At 42.7% G+C, this 19798-nt stretch overlaps 1 protein-coding gene and 1 non-coding gene across 3 annotated transcripts in view; both read left to right on the plus strand.

Moving 5' to 3' along the window:
* Positions 1-19080, plus strand: part of ARCN1 (archain 1) — a 43090-nt gene extending 24010 nt beyond the window's left edge. For both annotated transcript variants that reach the window (XM_074400697.1, XM_074400698.1), the window contains exons 6-10: positions 4273-4438; positions 7385-7532; positions 8287-8395; positions 13499-13703; positions 16695-19080. In XM_074400697.1, the coding sequence (XP_074256798.1) occupies positions 4273-4438; positions 7385-7532; positions 8287-8395; positions 13499-13703; positions 16695-16784 (718 nt within the window). In that variant the 3' untranslated portion in view covers positions 16785-19080. The remainder of the gene's footprint in view (positions 1-4272; positions 4439-7384; positions 7533-8286; positions 8396-13498; positions 13704-16694) is intronic.
* On the plus strand, positions 8700-8802 carry LOC120364778 (U6 spliceosomal RNA). Its single transcript, XR_005579922.1, has one exon. It is a non-coding gene; the product is annotated as a U6 spliceosomal RNA (small nuclear RNA).
* Positions 19081-19798: the final 718 nt, after the last annotated feature.

Consider the following 19798-nt stretch of genomic DNA (forward strand, 5'->3'; position numbering starts at 1 on the left):
TCTTATTTATTTATTTATTTATTTTAAAGATGGGGTTTCACCATGTTGGTCAGGCTGGTCTTGAACTCCTGACCTCAGGTGATCCACCCGCCTTGGCCTCCAAAGTGCTTAGATTACAGGCGAGAGCCACCACTCCCAGCCAAGACAACTAGTATTTTTTTTTTTTTTTTTTGAGACGGAGTTTCACTCTTGTTACCCAGGCTGGAGTGCAATGGCGCGATCTCGGCTCACCGCAACCTCCGCCTCCTGGGTTCAGGCAATTCTCCTGCCTCAGCCTCCTGAGTAGCTGGGATTACAGGCACGTGCCACCATGCCCAGCTAATTTTTTTTGTATTTTTAGTAGAGACGGGGTTTCACCATGTTGACCAGGTTGGTCTCGATCTCTCGACCTTGTGATCCACCCGCCTCGGCCTCCCAAAGTGCTGGGATTACAGGCTTGAGCCACCGCGCCCGGCGACAACTAGTATTAACAGGGTTTTTTGTGTATCCTCCTGAGGGGTATGGTCTATGATATATAGATGAATAAAAAACATGTATACAGTATGTCTGTTTTTTCCCTTTTTATGCAAAGCAGTAAAACTAGACACATTTTCCAATTGCATTTTTCACTTAATTATTTCAGAGATAAGAATCTCATTTTGAAAATGCAGGGACATGACATCTAAATGCAATACCTTACCCTAGACTGGATACTTTACTACTGTAGTGTAGAAAAAACAACTCAAACTGGTTTTTTCTATTTTCTCATTCAACAACAATCAATGCAGAAGACTTCTATGATCAAGTGTGTATAGGTTTTTCTGTACACATCAAGCAGTCACATCTAGCCAGTGTCTTCCAATTCATTTCAATTCTGATGCTATCTACCTAGAAGTAGCCTCAGATTCTACATTTTGAGAGTTCAGTCCCCCAAGACTGATTCCTCCTTCCCACCAGTCATAAGTCCAGGCTTTCAGAACTTCTTACTGACCTCAAGTTTGGTCTCCCATGACATGCCCTCTTTGGGTTTAATTAATTTGCTAGAGCATCTCACATAACTCAGGGAAACTTATTTAACATTTACTAATTTATTACAGAGGACATTTTAAAGGATGCAAATAAGCAGCTAGCTGAAGAGATACATAGGACAAGGTCTAGGAGGGTCTTGAGCACAGGAGCTTCTGTCCCCAGGGAGTTGGGGTGCGCCACCCTCATGGAAAGCAGATGAGACCTTGTTCACCTTCCTGTAAGCCTCCATGTGTTCAGCTGTCCAGAAGCTTCCCAGACCCTGTCCTCTTGAGCCTTTTATGGAGACTTCACTGGATAGGCATGATTGACAAGCATGCAGAAATGTGATTGGACAAAGGGTATGACTTAATACTGATAGGCTGAGTGGGGAAACCCAACAAGACCTGTCCAGATTCTTGGCCTCTCTGTGCAGCATTCCTTCCTCCAGGACATGGGGCAAGACTCCTTTTGAAGATTAGAGTCTTGCTTTGGGCTGGTGAAAGGAGGGCAGGAGAAGGTCAAAGAGAGATTCTGTTTTCTGAGGGCTGCTTCTGAGGCCTAAGGTGCTCCAACATTATATATAATAAAAGATATGGGAGCTATGAACCAGGAACCATGGATGAAAACCAGTATGTTTGTATATCATAATATCACAACTACTATTTAAAATACTATTAGGTCGACCAGGCGCGGTGGTTCATGCCTGTAATCCCAGCACTTTGGGAGGCCGAGGTGAGTGGATCACACAGTCAAGAGATGGAGACCATCCTGGCCAAGATGGTGAAACCTGTCTCTACTAAAATTATAAAAATTAGCTGGGCGTGATGGCACATGTCTGTAATCCCAGCTACTTGGGAGCCTGAGGCAAGAGAATCTCTTGAGCCTAGGAGACAGAGGTTGCAGTGAGCAGAGATCATGCCACTGCACTCCAGCCTGGCGACAGAGGGAGACTCCATTGCAAAAAATAAAAAAAAAAAAAATATATATATATATATATTTGTATATATATATTGAAAATTAGGTCAACTGACTAGATTGACATATGGTTGATAGATAGATAAAATTATTGTATCAGTGGTAGCCAGGCACGATGCCACATGGCTGTTGTCCCTATTGCTCAGCAGGCTGAGGCAGGAGGATCACTTGAGACCGGGAATTAAAGGTTATAGTAAACTGTGATTGTGCTTCTGAATAGCCACTGCACTCCAACCTGGGCAACACAGCATGATTGCTTCAACAATAACAGGCCAGGCATGGTGGCTCATGCCTGTAATCCCAGCACTTTGGGAGGCCGAGATGGGCAGATAGCCCGAGGTCAGGAGTTCAAGACCAGCCTGGCCAACATGATAAAACCCTAACTCTACTAAAAATACAGAAATTAGCTAGGCATGGTGACAGGCGCCTGTAATCCTAGCTATGCGGGCCGCTAAGACAGAATTGCTTGAACCCAGGAGGTGGAGGTTGCAATGAGCCGAGATTATACCATTGTACTCCAGCCTGGACAACAAGAGTGAAACTCGGGTGGGTGTGGTGGCTCAAGCCTGTAATCCCAGCACTCTGGGAGGCCGAGGCGGGTGGATCATGAGGTCAAGAGATCGAGACTATCCTGGTCAACATGGTGAAACCCTGTCTCTCCTAAAAATAAAAAAAATTAGCTGGGCATGGTGGCTCGTGCCTGTAATCCCAGCTACTCAGGAGGCTGAGGCAGGAGAATTGCCTGAACCCAGGAGGCGGAGGCTGTGGTGAGCCGAGATTGTGCCATTGCACTCCAGCCTGGGTAACAAGAGCGAAACTCCATCTCAAAAAAAAAAAGAGTGAAACTCTCTCAAAACAACAACAAAAAGCTAAATAAAAGTATCAGTGTAAATTTGTGAAGTTAATATTTGTGATTGATTATGGAAGAGAATATCCTTAATCTTATAATATAAGCACTGAAGTATTTAGGGGTAAGAGCCATGATGTATATAATCTGCTTCATAATTGTTCAGGAAAAAAAATGTATAATGTACATATATAATGTTTAGAGAGAGAGAAACAACAAATGCAAATGATAAAACATGGGGTAAATGTTAACAGGTGAACCTGGAAAAGGGGTATATATGTCTTCCTTGTATAATTTTAATTTTGTGAAGCTTGAAAATTTTTTTTTTTTTTTTTTAGACAGAGTTTCGCTGTTGTTACCCAGGCTGGAGTGCAATGGCATGATCTCGGCTCACTGCAACCTCCGCCTCCTGGGTTCAGGCAATTCTCCTGCCTCAGCCTCCTGAGTAGCTGGGATTACAGGCACACGCCACCATGTCCAGCTAATTTTTTGTATTTTTAGTAGAGACAGGGTTTCACCACGTTGACCAGGATGGTCTCCATCTGTTGACCTCATGATCCATCCACCTCGGCCTCCCAAAGTGTTGGGATTACAGGCGTGAGCCACTGCGCCCGGCTGAAAATGTTTTTAAATAGAAAGTTTTTTCAGTTGTTTGTTTTCTTCTTTTTCTTTTTCTTTTTCTTTTTTTTTTTTTTTTTTATAGAGATGGGTTTCACCATGTTGGCCAGGATGGTCTTGATTTCTTGACCTTGTGATCTGCCCGCCTCGGCCTCCCAAAGTGCTGGGATTACAGGCGTGAGCCACCACACCCAGCCCAGTTGTTTGTTTTCTTACCATTGCCTACTATTCATTTGTGTGGATATGCCTTTATTTAAGCAACCCCCAATTGGCAAGACATTTGTTTAAAAACTTTTGCCATTGGCTGGGCGCGGTGGCTCAAGCTTGTAATCTCAGCACTTTGGGAGGCTGAGGCGGGCGGATCACGAGGTCGAGAGATCTAGACCATCCTGGTCAACATGGTGAAACCCCGTCTCTACTAAAAATACAAAAAATTAGCTGGGCATGGTGGCGCATGCCTGTAATCCCAGCTACTCAGGAGGCTGAGGCAGGAGAATTGCCTGAACCCAGGAGGCGGAGGTTGCGGTGAGCCGAGATCGCGCCATTGCACTCCAGCCTGGGTAACAAGAGCGAAACTCCGTCTCAAAAAAAAAAAAAAAAACTTTTGCCATTACAAACAATTCTTCAGTGAATAACTAGCAAATTGTTTTGTACAGATGAGAATTTATCTGTAGGATAGAGTCTTTTGAGGAATTATTGGATCAAAGGGTATAGTGTTTTAAATGTTGATAACTATAGCAGTAGCACCTTTAAAAAAAAGTTGTTGATGGCTAATCATTAGACCCTGGAGAAAGGGAGTTCTGGTTTCTACCTTTCTGAACAAACGTATTACTTTTTCTTTATAGTGTACATATGAAGATTGAAGAAAAGATCACATTAACCTGTGGACGAGATGGAGGATTACAGAATATGGAGTTGCATGGCATGATCATGCTTAGGATCTCAGATGACAAATATGGCCGAATTCGTCTTCATGTGGAAAATGAAGATAAGAAAGGGGTGCAGCTACAGGTGTGGAGAAGCTTTTGATATTGAGTATTAACACTTTGTCTACCTATCATAGTCTTTCTCAACTAGAGTTCTTAATGTGAACCACAGAAAATTATTTAAGTTATATAACTAGCATCACTTTAAATGCATAGGAAAGAAGTTAATTTATTGCATATAGTAGCTACCTGAGAATGAGTAAAGTAGCTATGTTAGGATGGCCTTTTTTTTTTTTTTTTTTTTTGAGATGGAGTTTTGCTCTTGTTACCCAGGCTGGAGTGCAATGGCACGATCTCGGCTCACCGCAACCTCCCCCTCCTGGGTTCAGGCAATTCTCCTGCCTCAGCCTCCTGAGTAGCTGGGATTACAGGCATGTGCCACCATGCCCAGCTAATTTTTTGTATTTTTAGTAGAGACGGGGTTTCACCATGTTGACCAGGATGGTCTCGATCTCTCAAGCTCATGATCCACCTGCCTCGGCCTCCCAAAGTGCTGGGATTACAGGCTTGAGCCACCGCGCCCGGCCAGGATGGCTTTTAAATACTGGAATTGAATAAAAGGTCATTTTGAAATCTAGTAAATGACTTCATACTCACTAACAGAAGGTACAAAGAGATGTTTATTTTTGCTGTTATGAAAACAGTAAATTAATCACTTAGGATCTTGCTTGAAATATAGTTTTAAAAAAACAAGGCTTTAGGCCAGGTGTGGTGGCTCACACCTATAATACCAGCACTTTAAGAGGCTGATTGGAGGATCATTTGAGCCCAAGAGTTCAAGACCAGCCTGGGCAACATGGGTTGAGCAATGAAACCCTATCTCTATAAAAACTTTAAAAATTAGGCCAGGCGTGGTGGCTCAAGCCTGTAATCCCAGCACTTTGGGAGGCCGAGGCGGGTGGATCACGAGGTCGAGAGATCGAGACCATCCTGGTCAACATGGTGAAACCCCGTCTCTACTACAAATACAAAAAAACTAGCTGGGCGTGGTGGTGCGTGCCTGTAATCCCAGCTACTCAGGAGGCTGAGGCAGGAGAATTGCCTGAGCCCAGGAGGCGGAGGTTGCGGTGAGCCGAGATCACACCATTGCACTCCAGCCTGGGTAACAAGAGCGAAACTCCGTCTCAAAAAAAAAAAAAAACAAAAAAAACAAAAACTTTAAAAATTAGCCAGGCATGGTGGCTTGATGCAAAATTTACTCCTTTCGTTAAACTACTGGTGCTTGTTTTGTTAACTGAAGGGTATTATCTAATGATATATTTGAAAAGTACATAAAATCTTTTAATATAAATGTGTGTGCTCCAACTATTACATACATACATACATATATATATATATATATATATATATATATATATATGTATGTATGTATGTATATGAGCTCTTTATATTACAGGTGTTCTTGTCACAATTTATTTACCTGACATCACAAGAACAAATCCTTTTTAGGGAAGAGTGTTTTGTCAACTTTCCCCCCACAGTCAGCACAGAGTTGTCTTTTGGAAGTTGTGCTTATATTATTTGACATTTTTCCTGGTTTGTAAAGTGTATCTAGATTGCTATCCAAAAGTGATTTCTATTTTTATTTTTTTGCTTTTTTGACACAGAGTCTCTGTTGTACAGCACCATGACCTTGGCTCACTGCAGCCTCAACCTTCTGGGCCCCAGCAATCCTCCCATCTCAGCCTCCATAGTAGCTGGGACCACAGGTGCATGCCACCACACCAGCTAATTTTTTTTTTTTTCTAGAGATGGAGTTTCACTATGTTGCCCAGGCTGGTCTTTAACTCCTGGGCTCAAGAAGCAATACTCTTGCCTCAGCCTCCCAAAGGGCTGGGATTACAGGCGTGAGCCACCATTCCCAGCCAAAATGATGTAATTCTTGGATTTGTGTTTGTTTTTGTTTGAGATAGAGTCTTGCTCTGTCACCGAGACTGGTATGCAGTTGTTTCATCTCAGCTCACTGCAACCTCTGCCTCCCAGGTCCAAACAATTCTCATGTCTCAGCCTCCTGAGTAGCTGGGATTACAGATATACACCACCATGCCCAGCTAACTTTTGTATTTTTAGTAGAGACAGGGTTTTGCTATGTTGGTCAAGGCTGGTCTCAATCTCCTCACCTCAGGTGATTCCCCCACTTTGACGTCTCAAAGTGCTGGGATTACAGGCATGAGCTACCATGCCTGGCCCCAGCTAATTTTTGTATTTTTAGTAGACATTGGGTTTTGCCATGTTGGCCAGGCTGACCACAAACTCCTGACCTCAATTGCTGTGCCCACCTCAGCCTCCCTAAATTGATTTAAAAAGATAAGACTTGGCCGGGTGCGGTGGCTCACGCCTGTAATCCTGGCACTTTGGGAGGCCGAGGTGCGTGGATCACCTGAGGTCAGGAGTTCAAGACCAGCCTGGCCGTCATGGTGAAACCCCATCTTATATTAAAAAAATAAAAAAATAAAGAATAAGAAAATAAAAATAAAAAGATAAGACAATCTTAATTGGCTTGGATTTTTAACAACTTTAAGTTTCTAGGCAAAATTGCGACTAGGCTTTACACAGAGATTGCCCTTTCCTGGTACTTTATATAAGGCTAGAACTGCTGTCTGACCCAGGCAGCTGATCAGGGTCTGACTGGAGTCTTCTGCTTGACAAGCCTGGTGCCACCATTAACCTGTTCCCTGTGAAGTATTTTTGGAAAGGATTTGGTTAATGGTCTTTTAACTTTTTCAGGTGCAAACTTGTTCTATAGTGGCTTTTAGAGTTAAAATTAGTTTTTAAAAAAATTAACTAGTTTTTAAATATCTTAAATCATTTAAAAAATATTTGAAGAAGGGAAATCTCTTTAAAATGAAAAAGAATTGCAATTTGTTAGGTACTCTATTTTAGATGTTTAGATTGTGGGTCATATAAGCCTAAGGGGGTTGTTTCTTGTCTGTCTGAACCTCAGGAGTTTTCAATTTCCTTCTCATTCTAGACCCATCCAAATGTGGATAAAAAACTTTTCACTGCAGAGTCTCTAATTGGCCTGAAGAATCCAGAGAAGTCATTTCCAGTCAACAGTGACGTAGGGGTGCTAAAGTGGAGACTACAAACCACAGAGGAATCTTTTATTCCACTAACAAGTAAGTGCCTCTGGCCAGTGCCACTAAGTAAGCTAGTTTGCATTGAGAACTAGAATTTGTACACTTTTCTCTTCATTGCCGTAGCAAAGTTCTTTCTGACAAAATGACTTTCTTTTGAAATGACCTGGTGCTGCATTTTGTATATTTTTATAATTAGTTTTCATTTTTAATAGCTTTCCTTTTGAAACCATTGTGGTTTTGTTGTTGTTTATTTTTGTTGTTGTTACTGTTTTAGAGACAAGTTCTTCTGTTGCTTAGGCTGGAGTGCAGTGGGGAGATCATAGCTCACTGCAGCATCAAACTCCTGGGCTCAAGCCATCCTCCTGCCTCAGCGTCTGGAATAGCTCGGACTAGGACTACAGGCGCATGTCACCATATCCAGCTAATTTTTTTTTTTTTTAAAGACACAGACTCCCTCTGTCACCCAGGCTGGAGTGCAGTGGTGTGATCATGGCTTACTACAGTCTTGAACTCCTAGGTTCAGCTGATCTCCCACCTCAGTCTCCTGAGTAGCTAGGAGAACAGGCAAGTGCCACCACGCCTGGCTATTTTTTTTTTTTTTTTTTTTTTTTTTTGGTAGAGGTGCAGTCTCACTTTATTACCTAGGCTGGTCTTGAACTCATGGCCTTAACCAATTCTCTCACTTTGATCCTAGCACCTTGGTCTTTTAAAGCACTGCGGTTACAGGCATGATCCACTGTACCCAGCAATCTTTTTCTTATATTCTAGTATGACTGCTTTGCTTTCTCCTCAGTTAATTGCTGGCCCTCGGAGAGTGGAAATGGCTGTGATGTCAACATAGAATATGAGCTACAAGAAGATAATTTAGAACTGAATGACGTGATTATCACCATCCCACTCCCGTAAGTGCTGTCCCCATGTAATCATGTTCCCTGTTCCCTGTGTTGAACTTACAGAACTGGTCTTTTGGAACTCATTTTGGAGTCAGCACCTACCTGACCTAACCATTCAAAGATACTTGCTTCTTTAAAAAGCTAGTTGTGAAAGAAGCCAGATATAAAAGGCTGCATGTTACATGATTTCACTTCTTTGACTTTCTGGAAAAGGTAATACTCTTGAATGGAAATTAGGAGGTAGAGAGGAAGGTACTTCACTTCAGAGGGGCACAAGAGAACTTTTGGGAATGATAGGAGTGTTCTAGGACTTGTGTTTGTTTTGGCAGCACAGGCACTAAAATTGGAGCCATACAGAGATTAACATGCCCCTGTGCAAGGATGACATGCAAGTTTATGAAGCATTTCATATTTATAAATAAAACGAAGGAGCATTGTTTTTTTTGAGACAGGGTCTCGCTCTGTGACTGGAGTCTTGTCATTGGAGGGCACTGGCACGATCTCGTCTCACTGCAGTCTCCACCTCTCAGGCTCAAGCTATCGTCCTCCTACCTCACCCTCCAAGTAGCTGGGACTACAGGCGCACACCACCATGCTCGGCTAATTTTTGTATTATTTGTAGAGACAGGTTTTGCCATGTTGTGCAGGCTGATCTCAAACTCCTGAGCTCAAGTGATCTGTCCCCTTGGCTTCCCAAAGTGCTGGGATTACAAGTGTGAGCCACCATGCCCAACCAAGAATTGTTCTATGACTTGATTGTTGTGGTGCTTACTGCATACAGTTGTTGAAATACATTGAGCACTTTCAAAGGGATGGATTTTACTGACTTTAAAACCAAATCAGATGAACAAGCCAGTTGTACTTCTAAGGCTATTTTTATTTTTTATTTTTTTGAGACTGAGTCTCACTCTGTCACCCAGGCTAGAGTGCAGTGGTGCAATCTTGGCTCACTGCAACCTCCGCCTCGCAGGTTCCAGTGATTCTTGTGCCTCAGCCTCCAGAGTAGCTGGGATTACAGGTATGTACCACCACTCCAAGCTAATTTTTGTATTTTTAGTAGAGATGGGTTTTTTGTTGTTGTTGTTTGTTTGTTTGTTTTTATATATATATATATAAAGACGGAGTTTCACCATGTTGGTCAGGCTGGTCTTGAACTCCCAACCTCGGGTGATCCGCCTGCCTTGGCCTCTAAAGTGCTTGGATTACAGGTGTGAGCCACCATGCCCGGTCTTGATGGGGTTTCACCATGTTGGTTAGGCTGGTCTTAAACACCTGGCCTGGTTCTTTTTTTAGATGTTCGTCCTCAGCTTGTTAGTGTAGTAATGAACATTTCCAGAAGGAGGAGCCATTTCTTTTTTTTTTTTTTTTTTTTTTGAGACGGAGTTTCACTCTTGTTACCCAGGCTGGAGTGCAGTGGCGCGATCTCGGCTCACCGCAACCTCCGCCTCCTGGGCTCAGGCAATTCTCCTGCCTCAGCCTCCTAAGTAGCTGGGATTACAGGCACGCGCCACCACGCCCAGCTAGTTTTTTGTATTTTTAGTAGAGACGGGGTTTCACTATGTTGACCAGGATGGTCTCGATCTCTCGACCTCGTGATCCACCCGCCTCGGCCTCCCAAAGTGGTGGGATTACAGGCTTGAGCCACCGCGCCCGGCCTAGGAGGAGCCATTTCTTAGTCAAACTTTCTGTTTTACAGCTTTCAAAAAAATTGAGTCTATCAAGCTGAATGTTTCATTTTCATGTGCTCTCTAAACTTTCAGTAAAGAAGACACTATGTTCAAGAGAACTATTGATTCTTGAAACAAGATGTCTACATTAGTTTCAGTAAATTTCCTAACAGCGTTTTTGGGACATAATTTATTTACAATAAACACATATTTTAATTATGCCATCTTGATATGTTTATATGTGTGAAACCAACACCACAATCAAGATAACAAAAATGTCTGTCAACCCCAGAAGTTGAGTTCCAATAAGCTTTTGTTGTACACTTAATTGGCCCACTTTCTGGGATCATCTGGAAATGGTCTCTACCTTATCTTTTTAGTAGCATTTCCGGTGAGCATGCACTGTTATTACTTCATCAGTAAATCCTAGCTCCTTTCACCTACCCATCAACCCTCATGATTAAGCAGAGGTTTTAATTATGAGCAGCAGTAAGTGTATATTTAGTGTATCTTTATATTGTTCGGTTATTACTGCAGAGAAAATGGTGCTAATTTAATTCACAGTTGTCTTCCCTTTTTAATAATTCAGTCCTTTTCATTATCAGTTCTGGTTTTAGTCATTCTTTTTTTTTTTTTTTTTTTTGAAACGGAGTTTCACTCTTGTTACCCAGGCTGGAGTGCAATGGCTCGATCTCGGCTCACCGCAACCTCTGCCTCCTGGGTTCAGGCAATTCTCCTGCCTCAGCCTCCTAAATAGCTGGGATTACAGGCACGCACCACCACGCCCAGCTAGTTTTTTGTATTTTTAGTAGAGATGGGGTTTCACCATGTTGACCAAGATGGTCTTGATCTCTCGACCTCGTGATCCACCCGCCTCAGCCTCCCAAAGTGCTGGGATTACAGGCTTGAGCCACCGCGCCCGGCGGTTTTAGTCATTCTTATTTCCATTTTAAAAAAATAAACTTTATTGCTCACGCCTGTAATCCCAGCACTTTGGAGGCCGAGGCGTGCAGATCACGAGGTCAGGAGATTTTGACCATCCTCGCTAACTGGGTGAAACCCCATATCTATTAAAAATATAAAAAGGCCGGGCTCGGTGGCTCAAGCCTGTAATCCCAGCACTTTGGGAGGCCGAGGCGGGTGGATCACGAGGTCAAGAGATCGAGACCATCCTGGTCAACATGGTGAAACCCCGTCTCTACTAAAAATACAAAAAAATTAGCTGGGCATGGTGGCACGTGCCTGTAATCCCAGCTACTCAGGAGGCTGAGGCAGGAGAATTGCCTGAACCCGGGACGCAGAGGTTGCGGTGAGCCAAGATTGTGCCGCTGTACTCCAGCCTGGGTGACAGAGTGAGACTCCATCTCAAAAAAAAAAAAAGCTTTATTATCAGCATCCCCTTAAATGGGGTAACCATCTTATTCTCTGTAGTATGGTCATTGCTTCAGAAGAATAGATGGCTGCCTTGAACCGTTTTAGGACTTGGGCATTGGTGACAGGTAGGGTTTTGTTTGTCAGGATTTCGTTTACTAGACTATTTATAGAATGCCACAATTTTGAAGCCTCTGTCTACCCTGTAATTTGGTTGTGGTGGTTTCCTGTATTCTAGTTCAGTTTTGCAATGGTCTCCAGAAGAGACCCTTAAACGCAACATTTTACTCCCATTGTCTAGAACTGATCAAATTAGAATAGATCAGAATCAGAATTAGAGCAATGACAAAGAGAAGGAGCATAAAAGAACCAGGACCTGAAATTGATAGGGAAGAGTTAATAGTCTTATGCCACCCTTAAAGTTTACTTTGTCTCTCTTATTTACCCTACCCCTAATATAAACATTGAGTGTCACTGGTGAACTAAAAGCCAGTAAATTTAGAATGTGTAGGAGTGGCTGATGCTGCTTGTCAGCCATGTGTAGGGCTGCAAATTAAATCTTAACTAGTCCTGCTTCTCTTGCAGATTAAGGACAACTGTGACTCTCTTTCTTCCGTCATGTTTCCATTTTGCCCCAGGGGTAATTGTGATTTCACTTACCAAATAAAAGTCCATTTACTGGATTGTAAATCAAATAAACCCATTGGTGTTAACTTCAATAAGTTTGAAACATTCTGAAATCTTTAAAAACAAATTCTCAGACCGGGCAAGGTGGCTCAAGCCTGTAATCCCAGCACTTTGGGAGGCCGAGGTGGGTGGATCACGAGGTCAAGAGATCGAGACCATCCCGGTCAACATGGTGAAACCCCGTCTCTACTAAAAATACAAAAAATTAGCTGGGCATGGTGGCACGTGCCTGTAATCCCAGCTAATCAGGAGGCTGAGGCAGGAGAATTGCCTGAGCCCAGGAGGCGGAGGTTATGGTGAGCCGAGATCGTGCCATTGCACTCCAGCCTGGGTAACAAGAGCGAAACACCTTCTCAAAACAACAACAACAACAACAACAAAACACAAATTCTCAGCCAAGTATGGTGGCTCAATATAATCCCAACACTTTGGGAAGCCGAGATGGGCGGATCACCTGAGTTCAGGAGTTTGAGACCAGCCTGGTTAACATGGTGAAACCCCTTTTCTACTAAAAATACAAAAAATTAGCAGCGCATGGTGGCATGTGCCTATAATCCAGCTACTCTGGAGACTAAGGCAGGAGAATCTCTTGAACCTGGGAGGCAGAGGTTCTAGTGAGCCAAGATCGTGCCATTGCACTTCATCTTGGTCCGTAAGAACAAAACTCCGTATCAAAAAAATATGAGCTGCATGTGGTGGTGCGTACCTTTAGTCCCTGCTACCCGGGAGGCTGAGACAGGAGAATTGCTTGTACCCGGGAGGTGGAGGTCGCAGTGAGCTGAGGTCACGCCACTGTACTCCAGCCTGGTGACAGAGCAAGACTCTGTCTCAAAACAAAACAAAACCAAAAACAAATTATCTCAAAGGCCTCCATTCATCTCCATTATTGATGTTTAGAGTTTCCCCCACTGTTATCAACCTGCTTGTTTCCCCATTGTCATCATCAACCTCTTGTTTCCCCATTGTCATGTACAGAGTACTACGTTATGTTAAAATTCCTTATTTACAGGGCAGCAACCTATTGGTGCAGGGTTTTTGGAAACATAGCCCTCCTAACACATTCATTGGTTTCGGTCCCCAGATCTAGTTCATAAGTTGGAGCAGCCCATAGGCATACCTGCCAAATACCTATTTTTGCATATTTGCTGTATCTACAGAGGGAATTGAGTGAAACTCTTAGCCAAGGCGCTAGGACTTCATTTGATCCTTGAAATTATTAGGGAGTTTTTGTTTTTTGTTGTTGGTTTTTTGTTTTTTGTTTTTTTTCCTGAAATTGCTGTCCTAGAAGGTAGAATTTGAGGATCATCATAATCAAATTTGGTGTTGGTTTTCCTTGGTGGAGTTCTGGCTCTGAACAGCTATCTTGACCAGATGTTTCTCACAACAGGTCTGGTGTCGGCGCGCCTGTTATTGGTGAGATCGATGGGGAGTATCGACATGACAGTCGACGAAATACCCTGGAGTGGTGCCTGCCTGTGATTGATGCCAAAAATAAGAGTGGCAGCCTGGAGTTTAGCATTGCTGGGCAGCCCAATGACTTCTTCCCTGTTCAAGTTTCCTTTGTCTCCAAGAAAAATTACTGTAACATACAGGTATTCCATTATAGTTGAGAATATGTATAGGGAAAGTGGTAGGACAATAGGAACATGTATAGGATGCCAGATAGGTAGTATGGCTTCGTGGTCAGATAAAGCTCAGAAAAAAACTGATGTCTTCTGCAGGAGTTCCCTTTCTAATTTGTTATATGATCTTGGTCAAATCCTTTATCTGCTTAACCTCAGTTTTCTTCTCTAGATCAGACAAAGAAATGGAATATTAATACATATAAAAGTACTTGTGGATTGTTCAAGATTCATGTACACTTAATTGCCTTGTTTTTTTTTTAACCTCATATATTTTAAAATCGATTTGCAAAAACACCCAACACTTGATTTTGTAAGGCCTTGCTGTCACTTTTTTTATACCCAAAGAATGAAAGTTTTTTAATTTGGAAGACAAAATTACTGCCAAACAAAGAAAAATTCCATTCTATTACAAATGGAAATTATGTCACAGCTCCCTTTATTAGTACAAATAATCATGAGCAAATTCTGTTGCAAACTCTGTCCTTTAGGTAGACAAAGCAGTGGAAATGTGTGAAATGTTCCTTCGGATCATTATTATTATTATTTGATACAGAGTCTCATTCTGTTGCCCAGGCTGGAGTGCAGTGGCACAATCTCGGCTCACTTCAACCTCACCTCCCAAGTTCAAGCCTTCTGTCTCAGCCTCACAAGTAGCTGGGACTGCAGGCACTCACCACCAAGCCCAGCTAATTTTTGTATTTTTAGTAGAAACAGGGTTTTTTTTTTTTTTTTTTTTTTTGAGACGGAGTTTCACTCTTGTTACCCCAGGCTGGAGTGCAATGGTGCGATCTCGGCTCACTGCAACCTCCACCTCCTGGGTTCAGGCAATTCTCCTGCCTCAGCCTCCTGAGTAGCTGGGATTACAGGCACGTGCCACCATGCCCAGCTAATTTTTTGTATTTTTAGTAGAGACGGGGTTTCACCATGTTGACCGGGATGGTCTCGATCTCTTGACCTTGTGATCCACCCGCCTCGGCCTCCCAAAGTGCTGGGATTACAGGCTGAGCCACCGCGCCCGGCCGAAACAGGGTTTTATCATATTGGTCAGGCTGGTCTCGAACTCCTGACCTCAGGTGATGTGCCTGGCCCAGATCATTATTTTTTAATGAGTTGTTTTTTCAGTTTTTGTTGTTGTTTTGAGACAGTTCTGCTCTGCCACCTAGGCTGGAGTACAGTGCAATCTTGGCTTACTGCAACCTCTGCCGCCTCCTGGGTTCAAGGGATTCTTCTGGCTCAGCCTCCTGAGTAGCTGGGACTACAGGCGTGCACCACCATGCCCACTAATTTCTTTTCTTTTCTTTTTTTTTTTTGAGACGGAGTCTCGCTCTTGTTGCCCAGGCTGGAGTGCAATGGTGCAATCTTGGCTCACGGCAGCCTCCTCCTTTCAGGTTCAAGTGATTCTCCTGCCTCAACCTCCCGAGTAGCTGGATTGCAGACATACGCCACCATGTCCGGCTAATTTTGTGTTTTTAGTATAGTAGACACAGGGTTTCTCCATTGGTCACGATGGTCTCAAGCTCTCGACCTCATGTGATCCACCTTTCTCAGCCTCCCAGAGTGCTGGGATTACAGGCATGAGCCACTGCACCTGGCCCCTTTTTTTTTTTTTCTTCTAGTAGAGATGGGGTTTCACCATGTTGGCCAGGCTGGTGTCTAACTCCTGACCTCAGGTGATCCACCCACCTTAGCCTCCCTAAATGCCGGGATTACAGAAGTGAGCAATCATGCCTGGCCATTCTTCCAATTTTTGAATTTGTGTTACTAGGACCCAGTTTATGTTAATATTCCCTCTTTTTGACTTGCTTGTTGTTCTGGCCCTATTTTAGGTTCCTGTATAGTCTCCATCTCCCCCATAAGTGCTTAGAAAGTTGCAGCTTCCTCCCTTGGATGATTTCAAAGAAAAGAACAGTTCCCTCTCCCTCTCCTACCAGTTAGTGGCATAACACCTTCAGTGTTGGAAGCCACTTTATTGAACCCAAGACACTAGATAGAAATGGATAAATTTGAGCCGGGCGCAGTGGCTCACGCCTGTAATCCCAGCACTTTGGGAGGCCGAGGTGGGTGGATTACGAGGTCAAAAGATCGAGACCATCCTGGTCAACATGGTGAAACCCCGTCTCTACTAAAAATACAAAAAATTAGCTGGGCATGGTGGCGCGTGCCTGTAATCCCAGCTACTCAGGAGGCTGAGGCAGGAGAATTGCCTGAACCTAGGAGGCAGAGGTTGCGGTGAGCCGAGATCGCGCCATTGCACTCCAGCCTGGGTAACAAGAGCAAAACTCTGTCTCAAAAAACAATGATAATAATAAGAAGAAATGGATAAATTTTCCTATTGGGGCTATTCATAGATTAGGACAGTATAATGGCTCTCCCAAAACCTCATTCGAAAATACGAATCAGTGGTTCAAGTGTGGTGTTGGTGCCACTATAGATACCATTGTTACAGGTAATTAAACTAGACATTTATTTATTTATTTAAAAAGGGAAAACCTCATTAGAAGGACCCAGCCATGCCTAAAAAATGATAGAGCAGCTTACTGGGGCTTAACATGAGACTTTGAGAGCAGAGCAAATGAATAATGTGAAGAGCTGGAACATTGCATTTTGGGTCAGAATTGTAATATTTCATCCTGATAGAATGTCTGTGAACTTCATAGGTTATATAGGGCTGGGCTGGGTTGGGGTGTGGCCACTGATTTTGGAACTTTTACTTACTATTAATGCTACTGTACATCTTATCCCAAAAGTTGTCTTTTTTCTATCTAGAAAGAAAGCAGCTTGATTAAGCTTATGTTGGTGGGAAAGAGTGATGCTGTGACTTTCGGTTGTGAATTGAAGATTTTTCTAGTATTTTAATACTGGTTTTAGGGAAACTGATGTGTTCTGTAATGAGAATTTAGTCCACATCATAGAGGATTAAACTTTCTGCTTTACCTTACTCTTTGTTTATTTTCCTAGGTTACCAAAGTGACCCAGGTAGATGGAAACAGCCCTGTCAGGTTTTCCACAGAGACCACTTTCCTAGTGGATAAGTATGAAATCCTGTAATACTAAGAAGAGGGAGCCGAAAAGGAAAATTTTCATATTAATAAAGAAGACGCCAACAATGGCTGAAGAGTTTTTCCCAAATTGACAAGCCATTGGAGACCCCATTTTTCTGATACAATGCACGATTCTCTGCGCGCAAGGACCCTCAACTCACCCCCATGTTTCTGCGTCAAGAGACATTCTTTGATAAACAAATGGCACAAACGTAAAGGGAAAGGCTGCTAATTTTCTTTGGCAGATTTTATTGGCCAGCAGGAAATCAAGCTCTCCAGAGAATGCCCCCAGTTAAATACCTCCTCTACCTTTACCTAAGTTGCTCCTTTATTTTTTAAAATTTTTTAAATTTTTATTTTTTGAGACAGAGTCTCGCTCGGTCACCCAGGCTGGAGTGCAGTGGCCTGATCTCAGCTCACTGCAACCCCTGCCTCCTGAGTTCAAGTAATTCTTTTGCCTCAGCCTCCTGAGTAGCTGGGACTACAGGCACACACCACCACACCCAGCTAATATTTTGTATTTTAGTAGAGACGGAGTTTCACCATGTTGCCCAGGCTGGGCGCAAACTCCTAAGCTCAGGCAATCTGCCTGCCTTGGCCTCCCAAAGTGCTGGGATTATAGGTGTGAGCCACCGCACCCAGCTGGTCCTTTATTTTAAGCCCTAAATGTAATCCCTAAATACAGTTATATTTCATACTTAGTTTGTTTTTAAAAAGTTTTCTCTGTAGAAGATTTTAATGTTTCATACCCTTTTCCTTTACCTTTAGGTTTTTCTTTCTATACATTCAGTCAGGCACTGGGATCATCTGTTTACAGGCATTGTATTTATTTGGCACTCCTGGAACAAGTATATCTAACCCATTCTTGATTTTTGGACTGTTTAGGTGAACTGTTTGAGGGATATGGGGCCTGGAAGTTAAAAGATAAGGATGTCTTCTGTCTCTTTCCCCTATTCATTCATTCCTTCATCTTTTTGCCAAGTTGTTTTCCTTTCAGGGCCTGTCCTTCCATTTTAGAACAGTATCATGAATCCCACTTGTATCAATATTAAAGATAGCTGAGAACCACCTTTCAAATGGCTCAGTTCCTCTTCAAGATGTGTAAAAGAATGGCTATGTCTGTCCATTAGGATTTCACATCCACGTGTAATCATGTTTGCTGCTGATGCTACCCAAATTTTCAGTTCTCCACATTTTGGGTACTTAAGCTAAAACATAATAGCCACAGTCTTTATAATCCATTCACATTCCTCAGTTTCACCACCTCCCTCTTCCAGACTGCTCTGTCATCAGTCCGCTCCTTTCTAACAGAAACGAGGTTGTGATCTTGAAGGCTGTGGGTTCATTGAGTCTTTGTGCCAATCCTCTTGGCCCTAAACTATCAAGGGGGCTCCATTTCACCATTCGATTTTTTGTGTTTCAGGAGGCAACTGATTATACTGGTATGTACAGTTTAACTCATGTATACCTTGTTTCCTTCCAGTCTATCTGTCCCTGTCTCTGAAATCCTCCCTTCTCTTCCCCTTAAGACTTTTGAATGTCATCATATAATGGAGGTTTCTCAGTTCCATCTTATCCATTACCTTTTCAATGGAGACTACAGCATCAGCCAGCTCAACCTGGGCTTTTAACTTAGTATTGCAGTCCATTGAGTACGTGAAAAGTTGCTGCAAGGCTGCAGGCAATGGCAGTGGGAAGAGGCAGATGACTAGATGATTTCTGCACTTTCAGCTGATGGAAAAGTACCACTCCCACTCTGAACATCTGGCCTTCCCTGCAAAACCTGTACTGTACCTAAAGCAGAGCACTCACACATAAATGGCTGTGTATGGAATTGCTTGCCAAAGAGGTTTCTAGCCTTTCCCTTTCCCCTAACTGCATCAGGGAAGAATTCTTATCTCTAGCTTGGTTTCCACATGAAGTTTTTCTGAGAAAGGGGCCTGGGACAAGAAGTCCGTCATGTAGTTAAGTAGGCAAGAAATCCTACTAATCCAGTTTTGTTTGAAAGTTGTTTGTCCATATGATTTTTTAAAAGTCAAGTTTAATTTCAAACATTTTTTTTCTGAGATTACTTTGGGATAATATTTAAAATGAGAGACATTTTGTAACCCTGTAAAATACATAGGGAATATAACATTCCAGTGTATACAAAGAAGGCAAATTCTTTAATCAAATAAAGAGCATTATAAAATGAGATGTTTATTAGATTCTTGACTCACTTTGGTGTCTGCTTGTTGATTCAGGATGCTGTAATGGGACCTAAGATTAAAAATTAATGACATGTTTTTTTTAAGAGAAAATAATCTGAGAGTATTCGTTGCCTTTTCTCCATGTATTGTGCTTCCTGGTGTATTTCTCTGCATTTGATATGTGTACTCCTGACAGTGTAGCTTTTGAATTTGATGCTATTTCTGGCTTTTGGGGGGATCAGAGTCTTACTTTTGTCAGGGGGCAGTTGTAGAGTCAGAAAAGTCAGGCTTTATCTTTAATTTTGGAGCTTTCTTTTCCCTGTTAGATAGACAGTGATGAGAAGTGATCCAGGGATGAGGGATGATGGGAACAATTTTTGGGAATTGTTGATAATTACCTCAGATGAAGCTGCTTACAGCTGCTTTTTTTTTTTTTTTTTGAGACAATAAGTCTCACTGTGTCACTCCAGGCTGGAGTGCAGTGGTGCCATCTCAGCTCACTGCAGCTTCCTGGGTTCAAGTTACTATCCTGCCTCAGCCTCCTGAGTAGCTGGAAATACAAGGCACACCACCATGCCTGGCTAATTTTTGTATTTTTAGTAGAGATGGGGTTTCACCATGTTGGTCAGGCTGGGCTTGATCTCCGGACCTTGCGATCTATCTGCCTTGGCCTCCTAAAGTGTTGGGATTACAGGGGTGAGCCACCGCAGCCGGCCAAAGCTGCTTGGTTTCTTATGCCTCTTTTTTATTTAACTTGGAAAAACAATTGAATGTCAAAAAATTGGAAGGCAAATTATTCTCACTAATGAATATCTGGGATGAGAAAATTTGT

This window comes from Saimiri boliviensis, chromosome 6, assembly GCF_048565385.1.
Source record: "Saimiri boliviensis isolate mSaiBol1 chromosome 6, mSaiBol1.pri, whole genome shotgun sequence".
In the NCBI taxonomy this organism is placed as follows: domain Eukaryota; kingdom Metazoa; phylum Chordata; class Mammalia; order Primates; family Cebidae; genus Saimiri; species Saimiri boliviensis.